This window comes from Eurypyga helias, unplaced genomic scaffold (assembly GCF_000690775.1).
Source record: "Eurypyga helias isolate BGI_N326 unplaced genomic scaffold, ASM69077v1 scaffold10590, whole genome shotgun sequence".
In the NCBI taxonomy this organism is placed as follows: Eukaryota; Metazoa; Chordata; class Aves; order Eurypygiformes; family Eurypygidae; genus Eurypyga; species Eurypyga helias.
The window spans coordinates 82,106-107,248 of record NW_010226260.1 but is presented as its reverse complement, the minus strand read 5'-3'; the positions used below and the strand labels follow the sequence as shown (position 1 = coordinate 107,248).

At 41.1% G+C, this 25,143-nt stretch overlaps 1 protein-coding gene across 1 annotated transcript in view; it reads right to left on the bottom strand.

Moving 5' to 3' along the window:
- Nucleotides 1-25,143, bottom strand: part of DOCK2 (dedicator of cytokinesis 2) — a gene marked incomplete at its 5' end in the record, with an annotated part of 121,592 nt that overhangs the window by 18,637 nt on the left and 77,812 nt on the right. The window contains 10 exons of the mRNA XM_010152277.1: nucleotides 1,663-1,767; nucleotides 2,432-2,521; nucleotides 4,217-4,336; nucleotides 5,351-5,441; nucleotides 6,617-6,657; nucleotides 7,764-7,920; nucleotides 12,211-12,296; nucleotides 18,764-18,912; nucleotides 23,320-23,378; nucleotides 23,477-23,577. Of these exons, the coding sequence (XP_010150579.1) occupies nucleotides 1,663-1,767; nucleotides 2,432-2,521; nucleotides 4,217-4,336; nucleotides 5,351-5,441; nucleotides 6,617-6,657; nucleotides 7,764-7,920; nucleotides 12,211-12,296; nucleotides 18,764-18,912; nucleotides 23,320-23,378; nucleotides 23,477-23,577 (999 nt within the window). The remainder of the gene's footprint in view (nucleotides 1-1,662; nucleotides 1,768-2,431; nucleotides 2,522-4,216; nucleotides 4,337-5,350; nucleotides 5,442-6,616; nucleotides 6,658-7,763; nucleotides 7,921-12,210; nucleotides 12,297-18,763; nucleotides 18,913-23,319; nucleotides 23,379-23,476; nucleotides 23,578-25,143) is intronic.

Below are 25,143 nucleotides of genomic sequence, written 5' to 3'. Positions count from 1 at the left end.
ATAATTCAGTCTAACCCCAAATGTGCACATTTGTGGCTCAGTTTGCTTCATTTAACAGGATACTTCTATAGTATCAGAAACAAAAGTTGCATGCTTCCTTTGGTGTGAAATGAGCATATCTTCACTATTTTCTCCAATGTTTTCAAGGCAACTTTGGCCTTTAAATCTGGGAGAGAGGTCTTCCGTTGCGTTTCAAGTGTGAGGAAAGCTACCATTTTCATCGTAGTATGTAAGAAAAGACTTTCTTCTATGAGAAAACATCAAATATTCAGCTTATTTTTATGCTCTGAAGAGATGCACTGCTCTAGTTAAAAGAAAGCAATGACCCTTAAAAAAACCAAAGTAAAAGCCGGGTGTGCATGACTTCCTAGGTTTGGCAGGTTTCTTGAAAAAATAGATGATTTCTCACGTGGTAGTCAAAAATGTAGAAGAAGGAAACAGAGGGCAGATTCAGAGTATGGAGTTCTGTTTAATCCAAACCGTTTGAGCTTACCGTAACTGTCCTAAAATACCAACTAGCTGTTACCATCCAGGAAAAAATTTAAGAGTAACACAGGACAAGTGGTACGAACACACCAGCTGAGTGCGTATGAGAGACCAAAAAAGCCACCTGAACTGCAGTCATTATGAGGAAAACAGGAAAACAAAATAGTTATCACACTGAATAAATTCACAGTGTATCCATGTTTCAAACACTAGGTAGGTTTCTTGCCCTACCATCTCATGAGCTAGCAACTGGGCAGCATGGGAGCCAGGCTATTAAAACATATGGAATGGTTGCTGTGGAAGCAATGTTGAAACCAAGACTAGAGCAGAACAACATGTCATGAATGGCAACAACTGTTCAGTCTCTCTAAGAACCAGAGAAATTGGATGACAACGAAAAGGCAGCAGTAAATCTCCCCCACCCAGAGCTGTGCGCTGTGAGGCCACAGTGTGTGCTGGAGGGCATCTCTTCAGAGAGCAACTGGCCATGTTCACTGCCCAACGATCCATGAAGGGTCAGAAAGCAAACGTGTCGCCTCCAACCCAGGAAGCTGTTTGTCATGTTTAGGGAATACATAGCAGGCCCGTACCACTACACTCCTGCTCTCTATTACACTCTTCCCTGCCCTACTTATCTACTATTTCCCTCTGTTAAAGACAGTATTTGGCTAGAGAGTGCACTGGTCTGAAAAATATGCTGGTTCTACACTTGGATTGCGTTTCAGTTGTAGCTGAGAGCCAATACAAATCTGAAACTCCTGTCAGACCATGAAAAGGTCCACTGAAACTACCAAGCTCAGAATTTTGGATTTAATTTGAACACAAGTTTGTTCATGACATTCTACTAGTTACCAATAACCTGTGTGGAGACTCATCTGACAAAATGAGAGCCGCCCATACTGAACTAGATCATATTGCTGCATTTGGCTCTCGTGTATCGCCTTCACTACCTGATATATATCAAACCAAGAGAAAGAATCAACTTAAACACATCTGGAAACATTTCATGCCTATTCTTACAACTAAAAATTCTGATTCTGACTACCATCCTGTATGCAAGCAAAACTAAATCCATGGCAAATATCCCCAGAGACTCACTCGCACTAGTAGAATACACTCATACTTTTAGAAGCATATGAAAACAGGTGAAAAGAGTAAGAATTTAAACAGGTTTACCCTTAGAAATGTGGGAAATCCGTGGCCATAATACCCAACAGCGAAATAATCTGGTTTAGGTCTCAGAATTTTCATGATGTTTTCATAGAACTTTGCTTGCTGAATCTGAAAGCAAAACCAACTGCAGTTACTTCCGTTTAGGCTTTTTCCCGTTCATTTTTCAACCTCTACAGTCGCACTAAGCTATGTGCCACAGCTCTCCGTGGGTAGGCAAGAGCTGTCAACGCTCAGCTGGCAAGCACAGCGACAGTCAGCATGCACACGCACACCACACTGCGGTGGTATACTAAATATTCCTTACGTCTGCATGCAAATATAATACACAGCTAAATGGGTATGGCTTCAGCTTCACATATCTGAGCTCAGAATCAGGCTCACCCTTGATTTACTAGTGTTAAAAGAGAAAAGCAAATACCAAAATTGTATTTGGCATCCAGGTGCTTTTTCTACCCTAAAGCATTACAAAGGCCTCAAAAACCTGTTGTATTTCTTTTATGCACGGCCTTCAAACTGTGCTCAGCGAGAATACGTTTATCTTATCCACAGAAGTTTCAAAATATCTCAATAAGCAGATGGTCATGCAACTTCAACAGACAGTTCTGAATGAATCTCTACCACTGCATTGTTACAGTACAACACAGCAACCCTTTGACAAATGAATTAAAACCCAACAGTGAACAACAAGGCCTTCAGCAGCTCTACCATTTGATAGCTCAGACGTACTCATTTCTGTGACCGAAATAATTTGAAGACCTGTATATAGTCTTACCAGGTTTTGACTTAGAAGTTCATAGTCAAAAACTTCCTTTTCGTACTGCTCTGCAAGTTCTTTGCATAAAGATATGGCTTCTTCCCACATCTGCAACACAACCCCATATTCAGAAAGGAAATCCAGTATCAAGAAACACGTTTTTAAGGCATCACTGGTTAACCAGAGTTTTACTGATGGTGCTATCTTTACACTGCAGTCATCTATTAGCTGCACATTCAGAATGGAAGACTCAAAGCAATCAGACTTCAGGAAAGCAGATAAATGTGAAAAATAAAAGTGGTTTACGGTTCATTATACGAAGTAATATGTAAACCTACTCCATTCTTATAGTAAGATAATTAAAATTCACCTCACCTTTCAGACACATTAGAAAAGAAGAGTAAATCTCTAAGGTGCGTAACATCCAGGACACAGCCCTAGCATGGGGGCAGTCTATGAGGGACTGACACCTGCCTCTCTTTAAAGGAAATACACTTCATTGTACAAGAAATGCTGAAGCAGACGTAATCACGGGCAGCCTTGCATACGATGGCTCTCCTAGTCAGCCAAAAAATTACAAGACTCAAACTGCCACTTTCCTGGAGCAGCTTGTTTCCTTCCACACAACAGCTACCTCTGAAAATGACCGCGAGGAATTAGAGGTGCACTGGAGAGACTAGGCCACTTTTTCTCCGCTGCTGTAACGTATGCAGCACAAAAGTGGTCCTAGAGCAGATAGAAACTCCCTCCCTCGAGGATACTTCTCAAATTCCGTCAGTCTTCTCATCAGTTCAGAATAAAGGAGACAAAAGGGGTTTTCTGAGCATAACTCTGCACTGATGTAGGGCCGCGGGTGGTCGTGCACGTCAGGCTGCGTTTACGTGGTGCCAGGCGGTTCGGCACCCGGCAGCCACGTTCAGCTGCCTGCAAACCTCCCGGGATGTACCCGAGAGAACCCGACGGCTAGGCGGATCAGAAACGAGGAAGGGTCAATTATGCTGATGGTGGGTGGGGTCCCCCTCCATGCAGTTGTTTCAGAAGCCAGCAAAACCACCTGAGCAGTTATAAATCCCACTGCATTCTCCCACACCACCAGCTTTCGATCTTCCGAACTACAGGGGAGATTTTCGGGGGGGACTTAGGCCTTTATTTTGCAGGAAGAAGTAACAAATTGCTTTCCCCCTTCATACCTTTGGCTACAGCTGAACAATGACTTAAAGGCCTTTTTGGGCCCTAAGATTCATGATCCAGCACTGCAGATTTTCCTCTTGCTTTCTAGTCCTTCACTTTATTTCCAAAAATCTCAGCTCTACTGGGGTTGTACTGACAGGCAATTTTATTAACAGTTTTTTTTTAAATAGCCGAATAAACCCAGGCACTGAATATCAAACCACATTTTAAGTCTGGGATGCGGTTGTCGGACTTCTCTGAAACAAACATGCCCATTTTAAACTGTCCATTTTTGGGGGGGACACAATGACCAAACGGTTTAGAAATGTAACCTGTGTGTTCTCTTCCTAGTAAAGGGAAGTATTGTCAATATTTTTGACTCGTTTATTACTGCCTGACAGAGATGCTTGCGACCAGCGTAAACATTAACACTTTTTTGTGGATGTGGGCACGGAAAGGATCTGTTCATATAGAACAGATACTCTGTGAACAAGCCTTCAGGACACAGCTTGACCCACATTTCAAAGAGGATTTTCCACACAAACATTTCATACGGAGAATATTAGTTAAATATTACTATACCAAGTAACAGTAAAAAGAGACTGGGCAGGGGGAAGAACTCTACGGACCTACCTTTCCCTTGTCAAAGTATTCGATGATCTTCTCATACAGATTCTCCTTCAAGTGTCGATAGGTCTGTGAGCACTGGAACTCTGTCGACATGACCTGGGGTGCACACGGTTCATCTGACCACTGAGAAGAAAAACACGTTGAAAAACCATACGGTTTTGGAGTTCAGTATTTCACACACATGTCCCCCCCTCCCCCAAGGTCTGGTTGCCTGGGCTCTTCTAAGTGTATTTTTTCCCCCGTCTTTTTTACCCTTCCACAAAGAAACTGGGAAAGGCACTGGGAATGTCTTCATCACCTCCTCAAGCAACTGCTTTAGTTTCTGTGATAGCCAAGACTGAAGGCAGCATTTTAAAAACCTGTGTTCCTTCCTCCTTCCCATTCAAAAATTTTGGACAAAAATCTACATGAGAAAAGTAGTTCATTTTAGTTCAGTGGTGTTATCTCAACTGACTTGGTTTTGATTTTTTGTATTAAAATATTTGCACACAACATTATCTTTGTCTATAACAACACATACAATATACCTCATGTTTTTGTATGGTCAAAAAGTCAAAATGAAGTGTAAGCAAAAAGGCACTGTGAAAAGTGAAATTTATATGGTTCTGCACTAAAAGAAATCTCAACTTTTTGCTGAACAATATTTAAATTGTTAACATCAATTACAATGAAAATGAACATCAGTTGTAGCAAAAAATAATTACCAGCTATAAAAGAAAGCAAACAATTTGGCAGAGTAATCCATATGATCTAAAATAAAAAGTCAGATGTCCCCTTTGATAGCTGGAAATAATTGCATCTAATTTTCATCATCGTTATGTCTGGAATAGTAAGAAATTAGCAAAAAGTAAACCGCAAAGTTAAATGGCTTCAGAATTTGCACACAATATTTTCACTCTAATGTAAAGCTATTTTTGCTAAAATATTTAGGTTTTGTGGCTTTTCATCACATACTGAAAATACAATTTCAACAATTAATGTTGATTTTGTATGACCTACTGCAGTTTTTTTAACTTGAATACCCCTATGGAAAATAATCTCTGATTTACTGCGTATTAGTTAAGACAACCACTTCTTAATTTACAAATCTGAAACTTGCAAAAGTTTATTTATACATAGGGTTTAGAAAAATCTAACCTTCAAGAGCCACGTGTGGAGTAGAAGGGTGTATGCTGCTTCCGTGTAATTCTCACAATCCAAATGAAGGTCTCGCAACTTATACAAGTATCTGTTTGAGGAGAGAACAAGAATTCAAGCAGGTAATGCCACGGCCGGAACGCTCAGAGAGCAACCAGTTCTAGACAACCCTTGTAATGCAAACCTCATCGATGTCGTGCAGGCACTACCCAGAGAGTCGTTTGGGACACTGAGCGAGGTTAAAGCTCTGCCCCTTAGTTCAGACTTTCCGGTGCTCCCTTCGTATGCTGAAACACTGTGCACACAGGAGGAGACCGAGCTCACCTCCTGCGAACTGCTGCCAGCTCCTCCTGGGAGATGCAGAACTACCAGGCGCAAGGTCTAAGCCTGACCTCCGAGTCCATGATTTCTGGACTCTTACCAAAGATAGCTGCCTTACTCTGTAGCACTTCTCGATTGCATGTAAATGCTTTCCACATAAACAGATCCAATCACAACAGATAAGGTAAAGCAGAGAACTGAAAATACCAGCCCAGAAAGGCAAAGCAAGTCCCTGCACAACTAGAAGGCGGTAGGGGCTGTTCTGTGCTGACAGTGCTCTCCTCGATCCCTAGGGCAGCACTGCTGCACAACCACTGCCCATCAAATGGCCCATCCCATCCCCTTACACACCACAGGAGTGTGGGCACAGACCCCTGACACCTTGCTGCAGCAGTTCAAGCAGTACCAATCCCAGACGTCCACCCAACTGAAAACATGTCCCCTCGGCAATGCCTGCAGAGGGAGTGTTGCTTCTCCCTGGCCCCTCTGGCTGCCAGCTCCAGGGGTAGGTCTCCATCACGCCCTGCGCTCACTTCAGCTGAGATCCTGGGCTCTGCACCGCAGTGGCTGAGATGCCCGTCACTGCAGATTTTGCAGCATGGGAGGAGAGGCAGGAAATAACGAGCTTTTGAACAGCAAGATTTGCTGCAACTCGTATGCGAAAGCACTGGGGACAGTAAGAGGTCACGTCACATCTGAGGGAATTTGGCAGTGTAGCTAGAGCTCTCAAGGCAAATGCTTCCCGGTAGCGCTGCGCTGCGTGTGGGGCGGCACAGCTGAAGAGACTGGAGCAAGAATACAAACGAGGCCAGGGGCACAACACCGTCATTGTGGGCGGTAAATTAACCTTAATTAACAGAAATCCAAGTGCAATGATAAAGCCGGAATTCACCAGATAATATTACTGCCCTCCGCAAAGCAGATCCAACAGAACAACTGCCGTACCTGATATACATCTCTTCACGGTTAATGGTCTTGTAGAAATTCTAGGGACACAAACATTAAGAAGTTATCTCCTAATGCCTTTCATTAGAGCAGAAGACAAAAATATATATATGCTGAGGTTTGGATTTTCTTGCTAGTTGGACAGCACAGGAAATACATTATTTACAGACTACCTTAAGTTCAGACCTGGCACTATTCCTTCAATTAATATTTAATTAGTTATTAATATGTGCTATTATTATACGTGCATGTGTTTTTCTGTTGGAGAAGAGGAAAACATGGTTATCCAAACACATTCACATAAACTACACACTCTGGCTACACTTGACAGCTGGTATGTGCTGAAGTTGGCGTGTGACACTGTCGATACCTAGCACCGTTGTGCCACACCTCTAAAGGGGCTAATTCCAGGAATAAAGCCCATTTTTGTCACCGTAACACATTTGCAGGTATATGAGTTGCTAAGGCTGTGCAAGAAACATGACAAGATTTGCCTTCTGAAGAGTTGCAGAAATTCAGACCCCACTGCACAGGGATTACGGAGGAACGAAGAGCATGTGAGTGTGGCACTTGTTAACCGTGTCCTCTTGCCAACCTCTAAAGCTGACAAAGGTTCCTCTTCGACTTAGAGGAACTTCCTGGTGGAGGAATCTCTCTATGAGATATCAGCATTACAAAATAGGAATAGAAAAAAAGACAGGGTGGCCTAGAACCAGATCAGAGACTCAGACCTTGTACCTTAGTGCAACTATACCTTCCAGGTTTTCTCCCCAGAGTTAAAACCAGTAATTGCTGAGTTGCTAAGCAGCAGGCAGATTAGTTCCTCATGCAAAACTTAACTTGGGCAAAAGCCCACTGTTACATTAAGCCTATCAAAAGGTAAAGGTATATGAGCAGTAGACTTCTTTCTTTATCCACAGAAAGTGCATAAAACATACAAGCAAAACGAAAGATATGAGAGGACACTGCTTTCAGGTTTGTGCATATATCCACGAAAACAGATATAGGAATCTCATGCCTTGGAGTTTAAATCACTACTGAGCATTGTCAACCATTCCTGCCCCCAGGAAGAATTACCCTCATCCTCAGTGAATGGATTCTAAAGCCCTTCCCCCTTCTCACACAAGAATTACAAGTGAGAACGTACCAGTAGGTTCACAGTGCAGCTCATGCGATTGTCCTTGCTCTCATCATTCATCACGGTTCGGTAATCCAGCAGTTTCTCCAAGAGGCCTTTAACTAGGGTGACAAACCCTTCGACCAAGGCAGAAATGCCGGGATAGTGACGTGCACACTCTGCAAGACTGCCAACACAAAAAAATGCTCTTACAGTACTGTGAAAGTACTCCTCAGAGTTATTTAAACTTTCTTCAGGAAATATATATTCTTACTAACTTCAACTGCAAAGAAATCCTTGAAGCTTTGGCATAGAGTGAAACCTCAGCAAAGTACCCAGGCTCAAAGTCCTAACTCAAGTGAAGTAAAACCTGCATCTCATATTTATTCCACCCAGGCTCAAAGTCCTAACTCAAGCGAAGTAAAACCTGCATCTCATTCATCTGATTGCAGAGATCCACCACAGAGTTATTCTGATGAGACAGAGAGAGCGTGTGCATGCACGTCTGAAAATGTTAGTATTGTACAAGACGCGGCACACAGAGGCTAACAGCTAAAACCTTGTCTGACTAGTCCGAAGCAATGACTGAAATATTTAAATAAATTATTGAAACATAGCTTATGACATTAAACATATTGCAAAGGGAATGTTAATACTTAAGGAGCTGAGGAGTTGACAACTGGCAGAATAAGTTGGAGCACATTAAATGGTATTTGTGGAAAAGAAAGTAAGAAAGCCTCAGAATCATATAGGAGACTGGAATACAACACAGGAAAAATGGCGTTAATTTACATATGTAAGTATCTGAAACGAGGTAAGATGCTAAGAAAGGAAAGTACAGTCACCATTCATTGTTATTATTTGCCATAAGTTCCCGTGGAGTGACAGCAAACAAGGCAGACCTACGAACATTACTTGGCTGTGAAATGAACCTAAGTCACCAAGGCATCACGTTGCCTCCCAATACAAGCAGAAAACCATGACATAAACCACAAGCTGTTCCTGGATCTCACCCAGGCTACAGTACCCAACTCATGTGACTGAAGATGAACTGGAGTACACATGGAGGAGAACTACAAAAAGAACAGGAGAGAGGAATACCTGCCTCAGAGGGAAGATTTAAAAAGTTGTCTTGCTCAGCTTTATGTAATAATAATCCAAATAAGACCTATAAAACTTTAGAAGACTTCTTTTCCTCTCCCAGGAGGGAACAAGAAACCTTTGAATTTTTAAAGAGGGTTTGGGAAAAAAAAAAAAAGAATTTTTAAAATACAAGATATTTTCAATAAAGCTCAAGAAAACATGTGCATAACATGGGCCACTGCAGTCAGTGATGGGGAACTGGAAAGCTTCCAAAGGCTATTTTCTGTTGTGCCTATATTAGTAACTAAGACATGCCAGAATTCATTTTCTGAGCCTGAGGAGAAGTGGCACAGCACAACTTGTGCTCATGTAGCTGGATTCTTCTCCACTTCCCAAAAAAGGGCAGCCTTGTCTATCCTGACTGTTGAGAACAGCCTCTCGCCTGTGTTGTTAGCCCAACTCTTGCTCGGTGTTGTCTGGGACGGCGTTCATTAGTACAGGTCACCAGCCTGCCACGGCCCAGGCTGCCAGCACTACGGGCGACCGCACGGCAGCGCTTCAACTGCTGCTGATCCTCATCCTCCGCAGTTCAGTGGGCACGGGGAGTTCCCAGCCGCCAGCTGGGGTGGGTAAGTGCTGGTTACAGAGCTGAGCACCAACACACACGACAGTCACCGACCAGTGTTCATTATCTGCCTGCAGGTGGCAACTGGAATTGTGCAGGAGTGTGGACAGTTACAGGAAAACAGCTGAAAATGTGACCTAATTAATAAATCTGCATCCCAATTTAACTGGGTCTCTACCCAGCTGGAACAGGGAGTCGGGGATAGAGGCTTGAAATCCTTACTTTGAAAGGGGGAAAGTTCAAAACAAACCAAACAGAAACATCAGAGCGAACAGGGTCCCACCACAGACAAGTCAGCAGCCTCTGCTCTGGCTGTCCCTCTACAGGCATCATTAAACAACTTCAGGGATGGAACAAAAAACGTTATCTGGAGAGACTATGAAGTGACATATTCAGAAACGCGGAAGCCTCGCACTTGAAGTCTTGTAGAGCATGGGAGCGTACCCAGGGCAATGAACCAGCTACGTGGAAGAAAGCAGGGTGTCCTGAAGGGCAGGAAGGTCCAATGCCAAGTGTTATGTTCCATGAGACTATTCATCTGCACTGTTGGAAGATGGGCTTTAACTGGATAGGTACCAGTTCTCTAGAAAAACATTTGAATGAGAGAGTAAACTGCAGACCAGCCAAGCGAACAGCGTTCCACAGCTCAGAAAACTCCAGTCTCTCATACGTAAGGTCTTCTTTTTGCATTGATAAAGTCTCAGTTTGAACACTCTCTCCAGCTTCAAGGCAATGTAATATTTCCAAATAGATGTAGACATTGTAGGAATGTCCAGAAACCACTGCATATGATAAACTGAAATATTGGGGGTGTTTACCATATTCAAATTTGCTAAAAGCTGCTGCAAAGAGAAACGGAAAAAATGACTATGTCCCCTGTGGGCAAAACAGGAAATAATTGGCTTCAACAGAGGCAAGGAAGATGTAGTATGGATATTTGGAAAAAAACTTACTAATAGCAAGGAAGAATACCAGTACTTGAAGGGGCTACAAGGAAGCGGGGGGGGGACTTTTTACAAGGACCTGTAGTGACAGGACAAGGGGTAACGGGTTTAAATTGAAAGTGGGGAGGTTTAGATTGGATATCGGGAAGAAGTTCTTCCCGGAGAGGGTGGGGAGGCACTGGGACAGGTTGCCCAGAGAAGCTGTGGATGCCCCATCCCTGGAAGTGTCCAAGGCCAGGCGGGATGAGGCTTGGAGCAACCTGGTCTAGTGGAAGGTGTCCCTGCCCATGGCAGGGGGGTTGGAACTGGATGGTCTTTAAGGTCCCTTCCAACCCAAACCATCCTGTGATTCTACGATTCTGAAGTTTAGCACTGCAACAGATGTCCACTGTGTCAGCTGAATCCCCCACCTTGGAGACAATGAACTGCAGTGACAGTTCAGGCAGGCATCGTGGTTTAGGCTCTGCAGCAATGGGAGTAACAAAACTATGCACTGGCAGGCCTGTTTTCGGTCGTACTAAGAACCTGACCAACTCTGTGTCACCTCTCAGCTGTCCCAAGACTTGAAGCCAAACGGTAAACAATCAAAATTGAAAATGAATGTACTGCACTCAGTTTACACCGTCATCGCACAGTAGGAAGTGAAACAGATGTTTTTAAAATTTCATCTGTCCACCTGTATCCGTTTCATAGTTTTATATGGCATAAAATGTGTCAGTACCTTCACTTTTTAAGTCTGCTTGTCTATAATTTATCTGCCTCATCATTGGACAGGAATTAAACTAACATAGCAAACATTTAAATTATGCTTGATTTAAATGATGTTTCTATTAAGTTTCACTATTTAAGTACAATATAATTACATATTATTTACATACAATAACATTCATATACTATGATTTGATTATTTTTTTTAAAATTGTGGTTTTGCCAAAAGCAAACTTTTTTCCATTGTGGTTAAACACCAAGATTTCATGCTTCATCTGGTGAGGGATGAGACTTTGCAAAGATTGCTACCCCCTACACAGAAATACAATACATACGAGGCTTTGAGAAAGTAAAAACACACCCACTGTCACACAGCCTGTATCGACCTTGTCAGGTGGTCAAAGTGCTACAGCAGTTTTACACTTAACTTCCAGGTTACGAATGCTTGGGACAGTCTGCGATGAGCGATGAGCTGCCTCACCCCTGCAGCCTAAGGCACAAAGCTAGGAACAAATTCTCAGAGGTGGGGTCTCACCACAGCCCAACACCTCATACACACAGCCGGCACAAGTGAAGACACAGCCCTCAAGTCTGAGAATAAAACTGAACGTGGGTGGCCGAGAAGGAGATGCTATGCCAGGCTTTGGGATTGCTAGAAACACAGTTTTTGTTAAACTACAGTACTTGGCAATATTTGCATCCCAGGGCAGCGATCTTACCTAAGTAAGAGAAGAATCTCTTGGAGCCCAGTGCAGACATTGAGAAAAGCAAGTGAGACATTTTAAAATACCTTCTTATTAGTGTGAAATAAAACTAAGAAAAGTTATAAGGACAGGGGAAGACTAAGAAGTGGGGTGAATATTTGATTATCTTTGCTTGAACACTGGATGGAAAAATGCAGGTGAAGTATAATTTCTTCGTAATTTAGCTGGAGCACCAACTAGTGAGAAGCCACCAGGAAAATAGCCTCAATGAGCAAAACTACAGTTCAAACCAGCTTTACTGAAACAGTGTGCTGTTTCAGTCCCTTCATAAAAATCTGTAAGTGAGGTTACCTACTTGGGAGGCGGACGATAAACCCACACCCTCAAGGCGTGTGTTCTCACGCACTACTTACATGCTCTCAAACAACTGCATGTAGTGTTCATCCCCTCGTCCTCCTTCCACCTCATGGTCCAACTTCAAAATGATTTCGTTTTCAAACTAATAAAGGAAGAAAAAAATCAAACCACTGAGCAGAGATACAGAGAATGTCTTTGTACAGTTGTATCACATATTCCCAAAGCTGAAATGCTTCAATACATTCCAGTTGAATAACACGCATCTCACTCTCTCCAGATACCTGTTGCTTCACACAAACTGATAAAACCTGCAGGAACAGGCTTACAGTGCCTCTATTTTGTGTTTTTATACAACATCTCTCACTTGAAATGCAGCAATTCAGAGGAAGTAGAATCAATTTCACCCAGATAAAATATGAACAATCCTACTGTATGCAATACTTCATTTAATTGCTAATCGTGAGGTCTACCTAGGCCCTGATTAGGAAACAGTAAAATGTAAACAAAGACAGCAAACAAGCTATTTTTGTAGTTAAACACAAAAATTCTTGCCCTTCTCCTGCATAATTTTTTTCAATTTTGCCCTTCTCCTGCATAATTTTTTTCAATTTTGCCTCAGAGGTATGACACCACTTCATTTTGAGCTATCAGCAGCCTTACTTCCCTACTTGTAAGGCCAAAAAGTACCTTCTTACCCTCCGGGAGCTGAAAAAGAATCTATGCAGCTTGTGTGCACACAAACAAGAGAAAACCTGTAAATATTGCTCCAGTGGTCACACCTTGCTGGCTATCACTAAGCAGCCAACTCTCAAAACTCCGAGTTCTAGGTTTCCTTTATCCTGCATTGAGCTTACAGAGAAGCACTACCTCCAGTCTGCAGAGTCACCCTTGAAACCCAACTACTGGGCTCGGTCCTTCCTGTAACGGATTTCTTGAAGCTGGGTATCTGAAGATGTTCAAGTAGGTCACCATTAAAAACGGCCACCCAGAAAAACATACTCAACACTTTTCAAGAACAAAGGTCAGGCATTCCATATTTTTCTCCAGAATATCTGATCTCTTTCATTTTTGTGCTGAGATTCAGCTAAACAGGACTAGCAAATGTCAAAGATCAAAGTTCTAGAATATAAGCCAGTCAGATGATTTTGCCCCTAAATTCAGCAAGCACAATTACGTTAAGATAGCTTCTTAATGAAACTGATTTATAAGCTGTGCAATATGTAAAAATCTTTAGACACCCTTACAGCTATCCCTGAGAGCAACCTAAAAAAGCCTCAAACCCACATTCCATTCAGACTTTGTGCTTTAAGACAACTGACAGATGTTACCCGCTTGCTACTCACTCCCTGAGAACGTCTCCAGTTTCTCACAGCAACGAGTACAGTTCCATACCCAGACAAGCACTAGCAGGGCTACTCAACGCCTACGCGTCAGAGACAGCAGGACGCCACCCATCCAACCCCCGATCTGCCAGGTCATCCTGATGCTGCAAACTGATCTGTGGAGGGAAGACTGGAGTGGGCTGGTGTTTCTTTCACGGAGCTTTGTAACACTGCCTTGAGTGGCCTCGTAACGTCTACACTGGTCACAGAAAAAGCAAAAACTAGGTGCAGAAAATGAGGCAGTAGAAGGGGCAGGGAGGAAGGAGAGATTTCAAGTGCTGCGTATCTGTCAGAATAAATCATAGAATCATAGAATCACAGAATGGTTTGAGTTGGAAGGGACCTTAAAGACCATCCAGTTCCAACCCCCCTGCCATGGGCAGGGACACCTTCCACTAGACCAGGTTGCTCCAAGCCTCATCCAGCCTGGCCTTGGACACTTACAGGGATGGGGCATCCACAGCTTCTCTGGGCAACCTGTTCCAGTGCCTCCCCACCCTCTCTGGGAAGAAATCAGAACAACAAAACCACAGATGTAAACGTGTGAAACTAATATTGCTCATAGGTTATAACTATCATGCAGCACCAGACAGCTGTGCTTCAGAGAAATACTTGAACACTTCACAGGGGTTGATGCGATACAGAAGGACTTGGAAACAAGTTGTGTACACAGCGTAGTATGGCATGGACCGGTGACTTCTCCAGCTCAGTACCAGCTGTAGCATGAGTGGACTGAGCAGGAAAGTACGGTTCATGAGCATGTGAAGAGCACAGTTTCAAATGGACATCGCATGATTAAAACACCCTGCTGTCTGGATGAAGGGGAAAATGCAGAGAATACATGGGTATTTATTATCAGGGAGATGCCTACATATACACGGTCATCGCTGAAGGTGAATTTCCAAACCCGCGTAGTACGCATATGCGAAACATTAACAGCAGCACAGGACTGGCTCCAGCAGAACTGAGCAGCGTGCAGCCATCCAGTGTTTCAGCAGAAGTTGGCAGTAAGTGTTTCACCTCGGTGGCATACCGAATAGGCCTTACAGTGCTCCTCAAAATAGTTAATGACTTCAGATCTCGCAGTCTCTGTTTAGGAGACACTTCCCACAATGTTCTCAGAGAAAGCCATGAATTGTTCAGTAGAAACAGCAATCACATTTTCTGATTTGAGTAGAAGGAAAAGATTGCTACATTAGAACTCTTTATTGGGTTGTTTATTTTTAATAGGAGCGTCAAATAAGAGGGAACCTTATTTTGCCTTTAGAGGCCACAAAGTGTTTGGTTTGTTGGGAGTACCAATACTCTGAGATCCAGAACAAATCTTTGTCCTGATACTTGCAGGTTTGGCTGCTCAAGTATTAGTTCTTTCTCTGTAATTGGAATAAAAATTGAAGATTGACAGTGGCACCAACAGTAGAGAATAAAGAACTATCACTGAAATATGGAGAAATAAGAGAAAAAAAACCCACTCTGGCTGATCCAGGCCGAAAAAGAAGTTTAAAGGGCTCAGAATTCACTTCTACGTGTTAGTAGTAGGGGTATTTGTGTACATGTGTATTAGTAACATGGGTACCACAGGTACAGGGCAGTTTCAGGACAAGGCTATATTAAACAAAAACATCCAATCCGGTCACTTTCTAGAGCGGAAGCCTGCAGATTTACTGCAGTCAGACAGAAATCTGAATGTAGTGCAAGTCAAGCACCAGTTAAAAATCATCCACCTCTAAAATCCTCCCTAGTACTTATTCAGCAGGGAGAGAATTGATTACTTCTCTAAGAGGCAATAATTTCACAGATGCTGGATTTGAACAAAAAACCTCTTCTAAGCAGTTTCTCAAGAAGCTGCAAAAAGCCAGTTGCTTGAACCAAAATAAGTAAAAAACCTGGCAGAAATATAGAATTAAGTTTTAATGTGTCTGGGCCAAAATTAAGCCCGGGAAAGGGTATTTCTCCTCTAACCTACACATTGTGCCTAATTGTCACTGGCATCAGCTGCTTATCTGTCTAATAGATCCAAGAAATCTCCACATCCCTGAACACACTTCAATACCAAAGGACCATCTCCCATTTTTCTCCACAGATCTCTGAAGCACCAAGCCATACAAACAGGTTTCTGCTATTGGGCTGATCTCACATCCTTCTGAAATCCCTATGCATAATAAAATTTCAAGAACTGAGAGTAAGGAATATGGGTGTTTGCAGCAATTATGAATGGCCAAAGGAGCTTGCTGACAACACTTACACTCACTCCTTCAGTAACCTTTTACAGCCCAGAGGGATACGAGACTCCAGCAGGTTCACTAAGAATAAACATCTATCCTCTAACCCCACCAGCAGCCATGGAAGCCCAGGACCACACCATCAGTCAGCGCTGTTTTCTGACACAGTCCAACCACAGTCAGGAAGGAAAGCAAATACAGAAAATGCCCCCAGATGGCTTCAGCAATTGGTGGAACCAAGGAAAAATACTAAATTGGAAATAACAAACACAAACAGAATGACTTAGATGAACAAAAAAAATAAAGACAGACAAATTAATCTTTCCTAAGCCAAGTTAAATCCTTAATGTAACCTGAATCCATGTTTATTTCAATGAAATTTTCATTTCTCTGCAAAGATTGGGGTTTTTTTTGGTAATTAAGTGGTTTTGGCCTGAGATTATCAGACAGGACACACAGTGCCAGGTTGCTTAATGACGTGTCTTTCTTTGGGAAGTCTTAATAAAATGCACAACGTGACCTTTCGAAGGAAGTTGGGTTACTGACATTTGGAGGATGGGATTCTCTTAACATCACGTGTCCGACGCATCGGCAACGGGCTTCCCTTTACAGCTGAAGGAGAAGGCGATTCATTTGCAGGACTATTTCTACCCACAGACACTGAACACAGTTTGGATAAATTGCTGTCCAAGATGCCCAGCTCTCGGAGCTAACGACAGCCAGAGCCTCGATGGCTAAAATTAGTAGATATTAAAGGGTTCCTCCCTACACCTTCAATCAGAGTTAAAATTACAAGTTTATATAACGTTTCTTCCGGGTGAATGGAAGTCACATGTGCAAAGTAAAAGGAAGGATCATGAAGAAAATGTGTCAGTATGCCATATGCCTACTTAGATACCCCATTTCGTTACCTACAGATGGATAATATGTCGTTCTTGAGAGAACCAGAGGTGGAATTCTGTTCTCTCTGTTTGTCCACCCAGAATGGAGCACAGCCACGCAGATGTCTCAGCACAGCACCACATCAAGTTAACAAAATCAACCAGGCAAGCTCTAGTTCCAGTGCTGGTACAGACTCAGCGAGTAAAGGCGTCTCTGTGCTTTTGTCCCCTCTCTCGTTACAGAGAATTAGATTAGACTTTATTTATTTATTTCTTAAGTTCGGCAAAATTATGTTTTAATTGGATGTCAGTTTAGGCTCCCGAGTGCCCAAGGCAGTCTTGAAATAACATGTTATCATTCTCAATATTTTATACTTTAAGAAAATATCCTTTAAAATACTAAAGGCCAATTTGTATATAAAAATTTCCCACTAGCAAAAGTTAAGAGTATAAATGTTTCTTTATCAAATAATTTTCCATTCAGATTACTGTTCTGCCTTTTCTAATTAGGACAGTAACAATTTTAAGTAATAAAACTTAAATGTGCCTCTCCTTAAAAATATAAATGTTTTAAAAACGTACCAGAATTGCCAAACTTACTGATGCAGGTTTAAGGAATTCATCTTAATTACCTTGAAAGAGAGAAAAAACAGACAACTCTCCACCAGTAAATATTCTCAATTTCTACAGCAGAACATGCAAATCCAATGAGACTCAACCACTCAATTATGAAACAGTTTTAGTGCCATCTGATAAAATTACCTCTTATTTTTAAGCTTTGATAAAATGAATGTCCTTGTCCCTCAGCACTGAAAAAATGCCACCTGAAACTTATTTATATCAGCATAAGAAGTGGTTTAAAGGTCACCTATAAGTCTGGCATCTTCCAGGCTCCTAAGCTGTTGTTCTTGTTAATCGCTCAGTATGACTGATGAGTTTTCAGGATTTTTGGTCTGTACAGATCTGTGCATCCCTCCCCAGAGACCAAGTATAAGCCAAGAGCAGGAAAACATTTTTAAGAAGGCAAATATAGGACTATTAGGACAGGGAGGGAACAGATGCACAGAAGCCAAGCGGTTTTTAATCTTGGCCTTGAACCAAAAGCGTCGCACTGTGGAATACAGACCAAAATGGAAATTCCATCTGCTTGTTTGTGCCGTGCTTAGCTGACACAGAAATGCCCCACATGATTCAAAGTATTAAACATAGCTGGGTTTATGAGAGAGTGTTACATTTACTTTCCTATGAATGTCCAGAATTATGACTTTTTTGCCACTTACCATTACGCAGTTTGTTCTAAATTAATTACTGAACTACAAAGCCTGAATCTCCAATTTAAAATCTACTGTGTGCAAAACCTGAAGAAGGTAAGTCCATGCCCAAAGAGCTTGGAGAGAATGAACAAGTGAGCTGGGAAAGTAAGTGACAGATACTGCCCAGACAGACACAGCAAGCAGTGGCAGATTTAGATTACATTCCCATATGTCCCATCCCACCACCCACATTTCTATTCCATCAATCAAAAATACTGAATACTCATGATTTAAAAATCATTTTCCTTTTCAAAGTTACTGTAGAAAACATTTTAAGAATATCAGTTCTTCCCAGTGGTTATTTTTTTTCACACTAAATTCTTTGAAAAGTTAAAATTTCCTGAGTAATCTGATAATACAGAATTAACTATTCCCTGCTACTTGTGTCAGACGTTCGGTATTACAAATTGTGAGTTTTGCTTATCAAAATCTAGGTCACAAGGAAGGGGTGTCATGAAAAACCTAGAATAGAAAGGACCCAGAGGTCATTTAACTCTCCCTATACTTAGTCAATGCTGACCTCTGTCATGTCTTTGTCCTCAGAGCCTTTACTGATACAATACTGAACATTTTGATAAAGATCAGGCAACCTCTCTGGATGCCTCCTCCAGCTCCTTACTGCTGTCATTATGATGAGAGTTTTACTTAAGTCCAACTGAATCACTAACCTGCACAAGAGCTCTTCCTTTCCATCTTAATACTTTGGATTTTGCTTTCTGTGAGCAGAAAAGCTCACAGAACAAATATTTACCAGAAATAAACTGACCATGTGACATTCTGATGAATTTTCACCTGGAGTATTCTTCATTACCTTTTTGAATTCTCCTGTCCTTTGATATTCACACAGCATCATGTCAAAGAAAATTGGGATTGTGGCTTTTCGTAGTTCAACTTCTGGAATAAGAGTCATTTCCAAAATGGGTCCAACCATCCCCGGAATAAAGCAAATTTTATTCTGGCCTGAAACAGAAACACAAATTGAGTATGTGAGAGGAGAGAAAAACCATTTTCCTTTTAGGAAAACATTTAGGACATGCTGTCACGTAAAGGAGTGTTTTAAACCATCTTTGGTGGTAAAGCCTTACGACTTAGTCACTGATCTCTGCTCCTTCTCAAGAGCTGGAAGCATGTTAATGGATCTCATTCTGACACACCAGAATTCACTGCCAGCAGTGAGCAGGGATACCATCTGAGTGGACATTTTCAGTGAACATTTCAGGTTTTTAGCTTTTGGCATCTCCTTTTAAATACCTGTAGTAATAAACCTAAGAATCCGCCACATTCTACCAGTAGTAGAGTGGCACATGGTAATGTCACATGGTGTAACCTTTCTAGCTTATCAAGCAGAAAAACCTCCCTTGCTTTCATTTCTGAACAATGCCAAACAGTGCAACCAACAAAGCAAGCCTACCAAGGCATCAAACACTGCTAGCAATACGAGAAACACTATCTACACAAATCCTAAACCCACAAAAAATTATCTTGTATCACAACTGTTACATCAGCTGCCAACGAACATCCAAATCTGCAGAATTCTCAGCCAGGTCCAATATGTTCTTCAAATGCTGCTTGTTTCTTGGGGATGAAAAGTGTGATATGGGGAACAGATCCCACCAAAATCCAGTGACCTGTGTAAGAATGGCAATACTGCCTAAAGCTTGTAAGAAGATACAACATTCCCACAAACAAATACGACTACACTTGTTCCACAGCTACAGAGTAACCGGATTCTGATTTTCCTCTCAAGTGGGTGCCATACTAAGGTAACTCCAGGCATAACTGATCTACAACTTCAACGGTTTTATACCACATTATTTTTTCTTCCACTCATCTTGATTAAAATCATTATTGATCCTAGTTAAATCAGTCATGCTAATGAAATTGAAAAGAATCTTATGAGTCTATAACTTCCAATACCTATACATATTAGACCTTACAGGTCTGTAATTTTTGAAAACCACAAAAATTTATGCATGATGAGGCTACCCACTCACCTCAAAATCTCTATTCTCCCAAGCAATCCTCTTACTTCAGAAGAAAAAAAAGAGAGAAACTTCCAGCCAAATGACATCAATACGTACTGCTTGACCAAGGGACTAATTTTACACTTAAACCCGAAAGAGTTTAGCATACAACCTTAAATAAACACATACATAAATACATTTTTAAAAAATGTTGAAGACTATCCTGCCAACAGCAACTCTTACTCCATTTCAGGCACTGAGAGAAACCACTCCTCAAACCTCACAGTGACTGAATGTCTCAAGTGGACAAGGGAAGACAATCTGCCGCAGAGAACAAGGCAATCCAACTGGTAATTTGAAGGGCACTCTAGAGGTCACAGTACGAGATGCTTTGACATGCATTCGCCTGTTTCAATCTTGCTGGATATGTACTCCTCAAATGTGGTGTATACTAAAGATGCTCTGCTGCTCTTCAGAATGCAGACTGCCTTTTGTTAAAGCTACAGAAGCAGTCTGAAAATTACAGAAAATAAATGGAAGAGGCATTTATTATAAGTGAGTATTACTGCATATTAGTCAGAAACATTTCTCAAACTGTTTGCCTCACTTTGCTCACACTGGGTATGCAAGACTATTACTTAAATAAAGTAATAATGCATTTGGTTATTAGAAAAAAAATAATGTGGTCTTCACCATCATATTGGACATAACCAGGCCCTTAACTTTTAATAAGGCCACTGCTATTTGCTGTTTGGGATACAGATTCAGCACGAGTGGGACGCAAACAGGAAGTCCCAAAGGCACACTAGCAGAGGTGTGCTCCTGCCAGATTTGCTGTGCTTCGTCGCAAAATGAGAACTTGAAAGTGTGTTTTAAAAAACAGATGTTAATGGCTCTAGGATCAAGAATTCATGTGAAAATTATTAATTTCAAATTTACACCTACCAGAAGCAGAAAGGATAGCAATGGTGTTAAACTAGAAAATTAATGACTATGCTGAAAACAGTTTCGTGAGTTCATCGATTAATCAGCAAAAGTATCAGATCCTTGAAAATCTTGAGTACATCTTTTCAAAGCATCAGACTATTTGGACGCATTAAGGTTTTTGTTCTACTAAAACATACTAAAAGAAAGATTTAAGAAAAGAAAGAGTGAAAGGGATATATATCAGTAGAAGGAGTAGGTGTAAAGTGATGAAAACATGCAAAATCTCTGGGCAAGCACACAGACACTGGTACACCTAGGAAACTAGAAAGTGTAACAGAGATCATAAAGAAATTTCACGTCCTGACAGAAATGTGCAAAGATCTTCCCATATAAACTAAATATTCTACAGAAGTTCGTTCATAAAAAATGATCCTTTTCAGTGCATAATACAGGGTGATATGACAGCCTCTCCACAGCTTATTTTACTTTGCAGCAGAGCATTGTCAGAGGTTCAAACACGCTACAAAACAACTTACTGACCAACTCAAGGATGAGAGGAAAGGTAACTAGTAGAATGTGAACACACTAAAAGGAGAAATACGGAATCACTTTTGCCTCTACAGCAGGCATTGCTACCCGCCAAGGGAAGAACATGTCCCCATTTGGAGATAGCTTTTCTTTGAAATAAATAAGGCTTATCAGGGAGACAGGGATATGTCCTGCACTGCACTGCATTTATGAATAAAACAGCAGACTATATGGAAGAGGAAAGTATGCGATGCACTACCCACATTAATTCTGTGTGTCGAGTTCTGTATGGAATAAGCTGTATGCTTACTCCATGCCCAAAACTGAAGAGCTATCCTTCAGTGATAACAGGCACCATCCCCACTGGACATTCCATGCCGGTATAAATTTCTGCAGAATTTTTTACTCTTTAACCTAATAGGGCCTTCAAAAGATGTTTTTCTTCACTATATCTTGACTACGCCTTGCTGGAGTTTTTGCATAATTAACAAAACATTCATTGGAAGAGAAAAGGAAGATGGATCTCTTCTCCTACACCTCAGAAAAGCTAAGGCTCAAGGTCATCTTTAAAATCAATCATAAAACCCATTATCAATATAGCTTAACTATGGGATTATTGCTTATTTGGTGCAACTCACACTGGAGACTTCATCAGCCCACAGAAAGAAAGTAATATCCTTCTATCAACAGAAATTTTCCTGCAAAATCTAATTGAAACAACACCCTTTGAAAAATTTGCCTAAAAATTTAAATGTAAAGTTCCTTACTCAACTCCGTGAATGAACTGAACGTAAAAACCTGAATCATCTGTACACAGTTACTTTGACTGCTAGTCCTTGACATCGATAAATTGAGTAGTTGTACAGTTCTCAGCCTCCTTCATATTCTGCTTATGACTACACTTGGTATTCAGTCCAGGATAAATTCTGCCTTTCCATCCACTCCCAGTCAGTCACTTTAAATTTTGCTTTGTATTCGTGAAGGTGACCCTTTTTGTTCAAATTTTATTCAAGTATCTTTGGATTTTGGATAGTGTGGGTATATTTTGGCTACAATTTTAACAACATGTACAATATATTAATACTACTGGAAAAAAAGCTCTGTTATTACAGTCACTGAGAACACACCACACCATTCTTAAAAATGAAATTATGATATGTGGAGATTACACAAGTTTTCCTGGATGAAATGACTGCATTTTAGCTGAGTCAGCACAATGAGGACCTCAGGAAAAAGGGAAAAATGCTATTAGTGTGTGCTCAGAACTCCATGGAAGTGGCACAAAGGAACAAAAGACCAGAACTGCCTTGAGGTCCAGAGATCTCAGACAAAATGGTTGTTAAAGCCTTTTTCTTTGTCTTGTCCCTGGGAATTAACTGATAGAATCTAGTCTTTAAAATTTGACATTCAGCTTGCAACTCAAAGCGTAAGCACAGGTATCATCATAACTGCCTGCACTGTATATTTCAAAAAACCTCTACGATACATTCATAGAACTTTCATAGAACAACACATTATTGTTGCCCCCATTCCGAACCCTCACAGGAGCAGGGGCAGAACATGGCTGTTTGACAAACGTAAAAACCTTTGGCAATTTTAATCCAAACAGATCCCAGAGCTGAGCCTACTCATTTCTGGAACTGCAAATTCAGTAACCTACTGAGGGAAAATTTATCTCATTCTCAATTTCTGCAAAATAAGGTTTCTGAAATCTGATTTCATCTGTCTTTGAAAGCTGAGAGAAGGCTGTGCGTTCTCTTAGAAGTAAAAAATAGGCTGTAGTCAAAGCGTATCTCATGTCAGTTCCAAGTTCAGTCACAGGAATGAAAACGTATTTTAAGTTCAAATAGCAGAAGTAGTTACAAAGGCACTTCATGTCAGAAATTTTTCAATGGAACAAGCAATATGCTGGGACTTTGGCTGCAATTGCCTTCATTTGCATACTCACCAAGTTTGTACCACATGTCGCGGATAGCAAAGCCAATTAAACGTCTCATATCTCCATACCTAGAAAAAAAGGTATGAAAGGTGTCTTTATCATTATCTTTATCATCATTTGACTACACAATTCAAGACATACACTGAAGTATACATTTTTTGCTTACTTGTTCTGGATTTTGTTGTATTTTGCATGGGAGAAGTTTTCCAGCTGTAGTGACTCTTGGGTAATAAAAGCCACAGCCAAATGAAAATAGTTGTTCCACAGCTGTAAATTGAATATAAGGAAATAATAGTTTTGAGAAAGCAGGGATAATAAACTATGCATAATGCTGAATAATTTATGAAACCAAATGATGCAAGCAATATGAGATTTTCATATTATGCAAAGATGTACATCATTAGTATTATGCAATTAGCAGAAAGCAAGAAAGATGAATTTTAATAACCACTACTACACATTTGCTCTTAATAACACAGCAGCTGAATAAATACTGCTAAAAAAAGATTCCTAGGAAATTCATTAGCTAACAACATCAACCCACGAACCACAGGAGGACTAGTGAAACCCAGTGCATGCCAGAGAATCTTAACAACCTGGAGCTCAAGGCATCCAGTGTAAGTACACTCTATTTGAGAACTACTTCAAAAGGTATCTCCTGTCTTCTCGATGGATGCTAATTCAACACTGATTTGTGTGAAATTCCAATGTGTTTTGTTAAGAGCTGTCTACATTAAACAAGGAGAAAATACCTCCCTACATAGCTACCAGTAGTACTGAGTCATGTACTTGAACTAGAAGAAAACCCCTTGTATTTCCAGTGCACAACCCTTCGTTTCTGAAGGCAAATCGCTTGTTCTCCAGACAAGCAAAATGAAGTACCGTTCTCACATGCTAGAGATGGAAAGGGAAAAAAAACATCACTAGGAAACACAAACTCAAGAGCAAACACTATTTTCAGAAGATTCTAAGCAGTCAGCAATGGCTTTAGACACTTCTTTAAAAACACAGCTGAATCTAAAAATATGTACTGTAGGTACCAGTGAGACAGTAGAAAGGCAACAGTAAATACATTCAGGGATGATTTAAAGGATGGAAGCAAAACGTACAACATTATTACAGAGCTCTTCATATGGTACCAGGAAATACAACCCCAGGCTGGGGACCCACGCTAGGTAGCCTAGAAATAGAACGTTTCTTCAAAAACTTAGAGTGTCACTATCACCTGGAAAACTCTCTTGTGCACAAACAGCCCCAAAAAATAAGATACCAATGCACAAAACCACACACAAAAATACAGATGTTTCCCGTAATAAATAAAATTCTCAAATGTCCTCTATCCTGTGAGGGAGCCCCTGCGTTTAATTTATTCCTCCCTTCAAGCCCCAACTAACGCTCTCCTCCGCAGACTTGCTTATTTAAAAGCCCTTAGGAGAGCTGTTCCTGTCTAAGTATTTACGGTCCGGAGAGCATAGTTATCCCAGGTGCAGAAACACAGACTCAAGCAGCATTTCAGTGGAGACAGTTACTAATCTGTTGCACATGACACCATTCAAAGATGCTCTGAATTCACCCAAACCAATCACGGCCTTATTAAAACTGACATTTGAATATGAGCACTAGTAAGGCAGCAGCTTCCCCCCTCCCCCCCCACCTTAATACAAACATCCAAATCATGTTCTTATCTAATTTGTGACAGTATAGTAATAGCACATACTAATGCAGAGCATTTTTCCCCAGGATAAATGTTATTTATGCACTGAAGGTCCTGTTATCCCTCCTTATCCAAGATTCTAAAAGATTAATTGGACCAATTTAGTTTCCAGTGCCTTG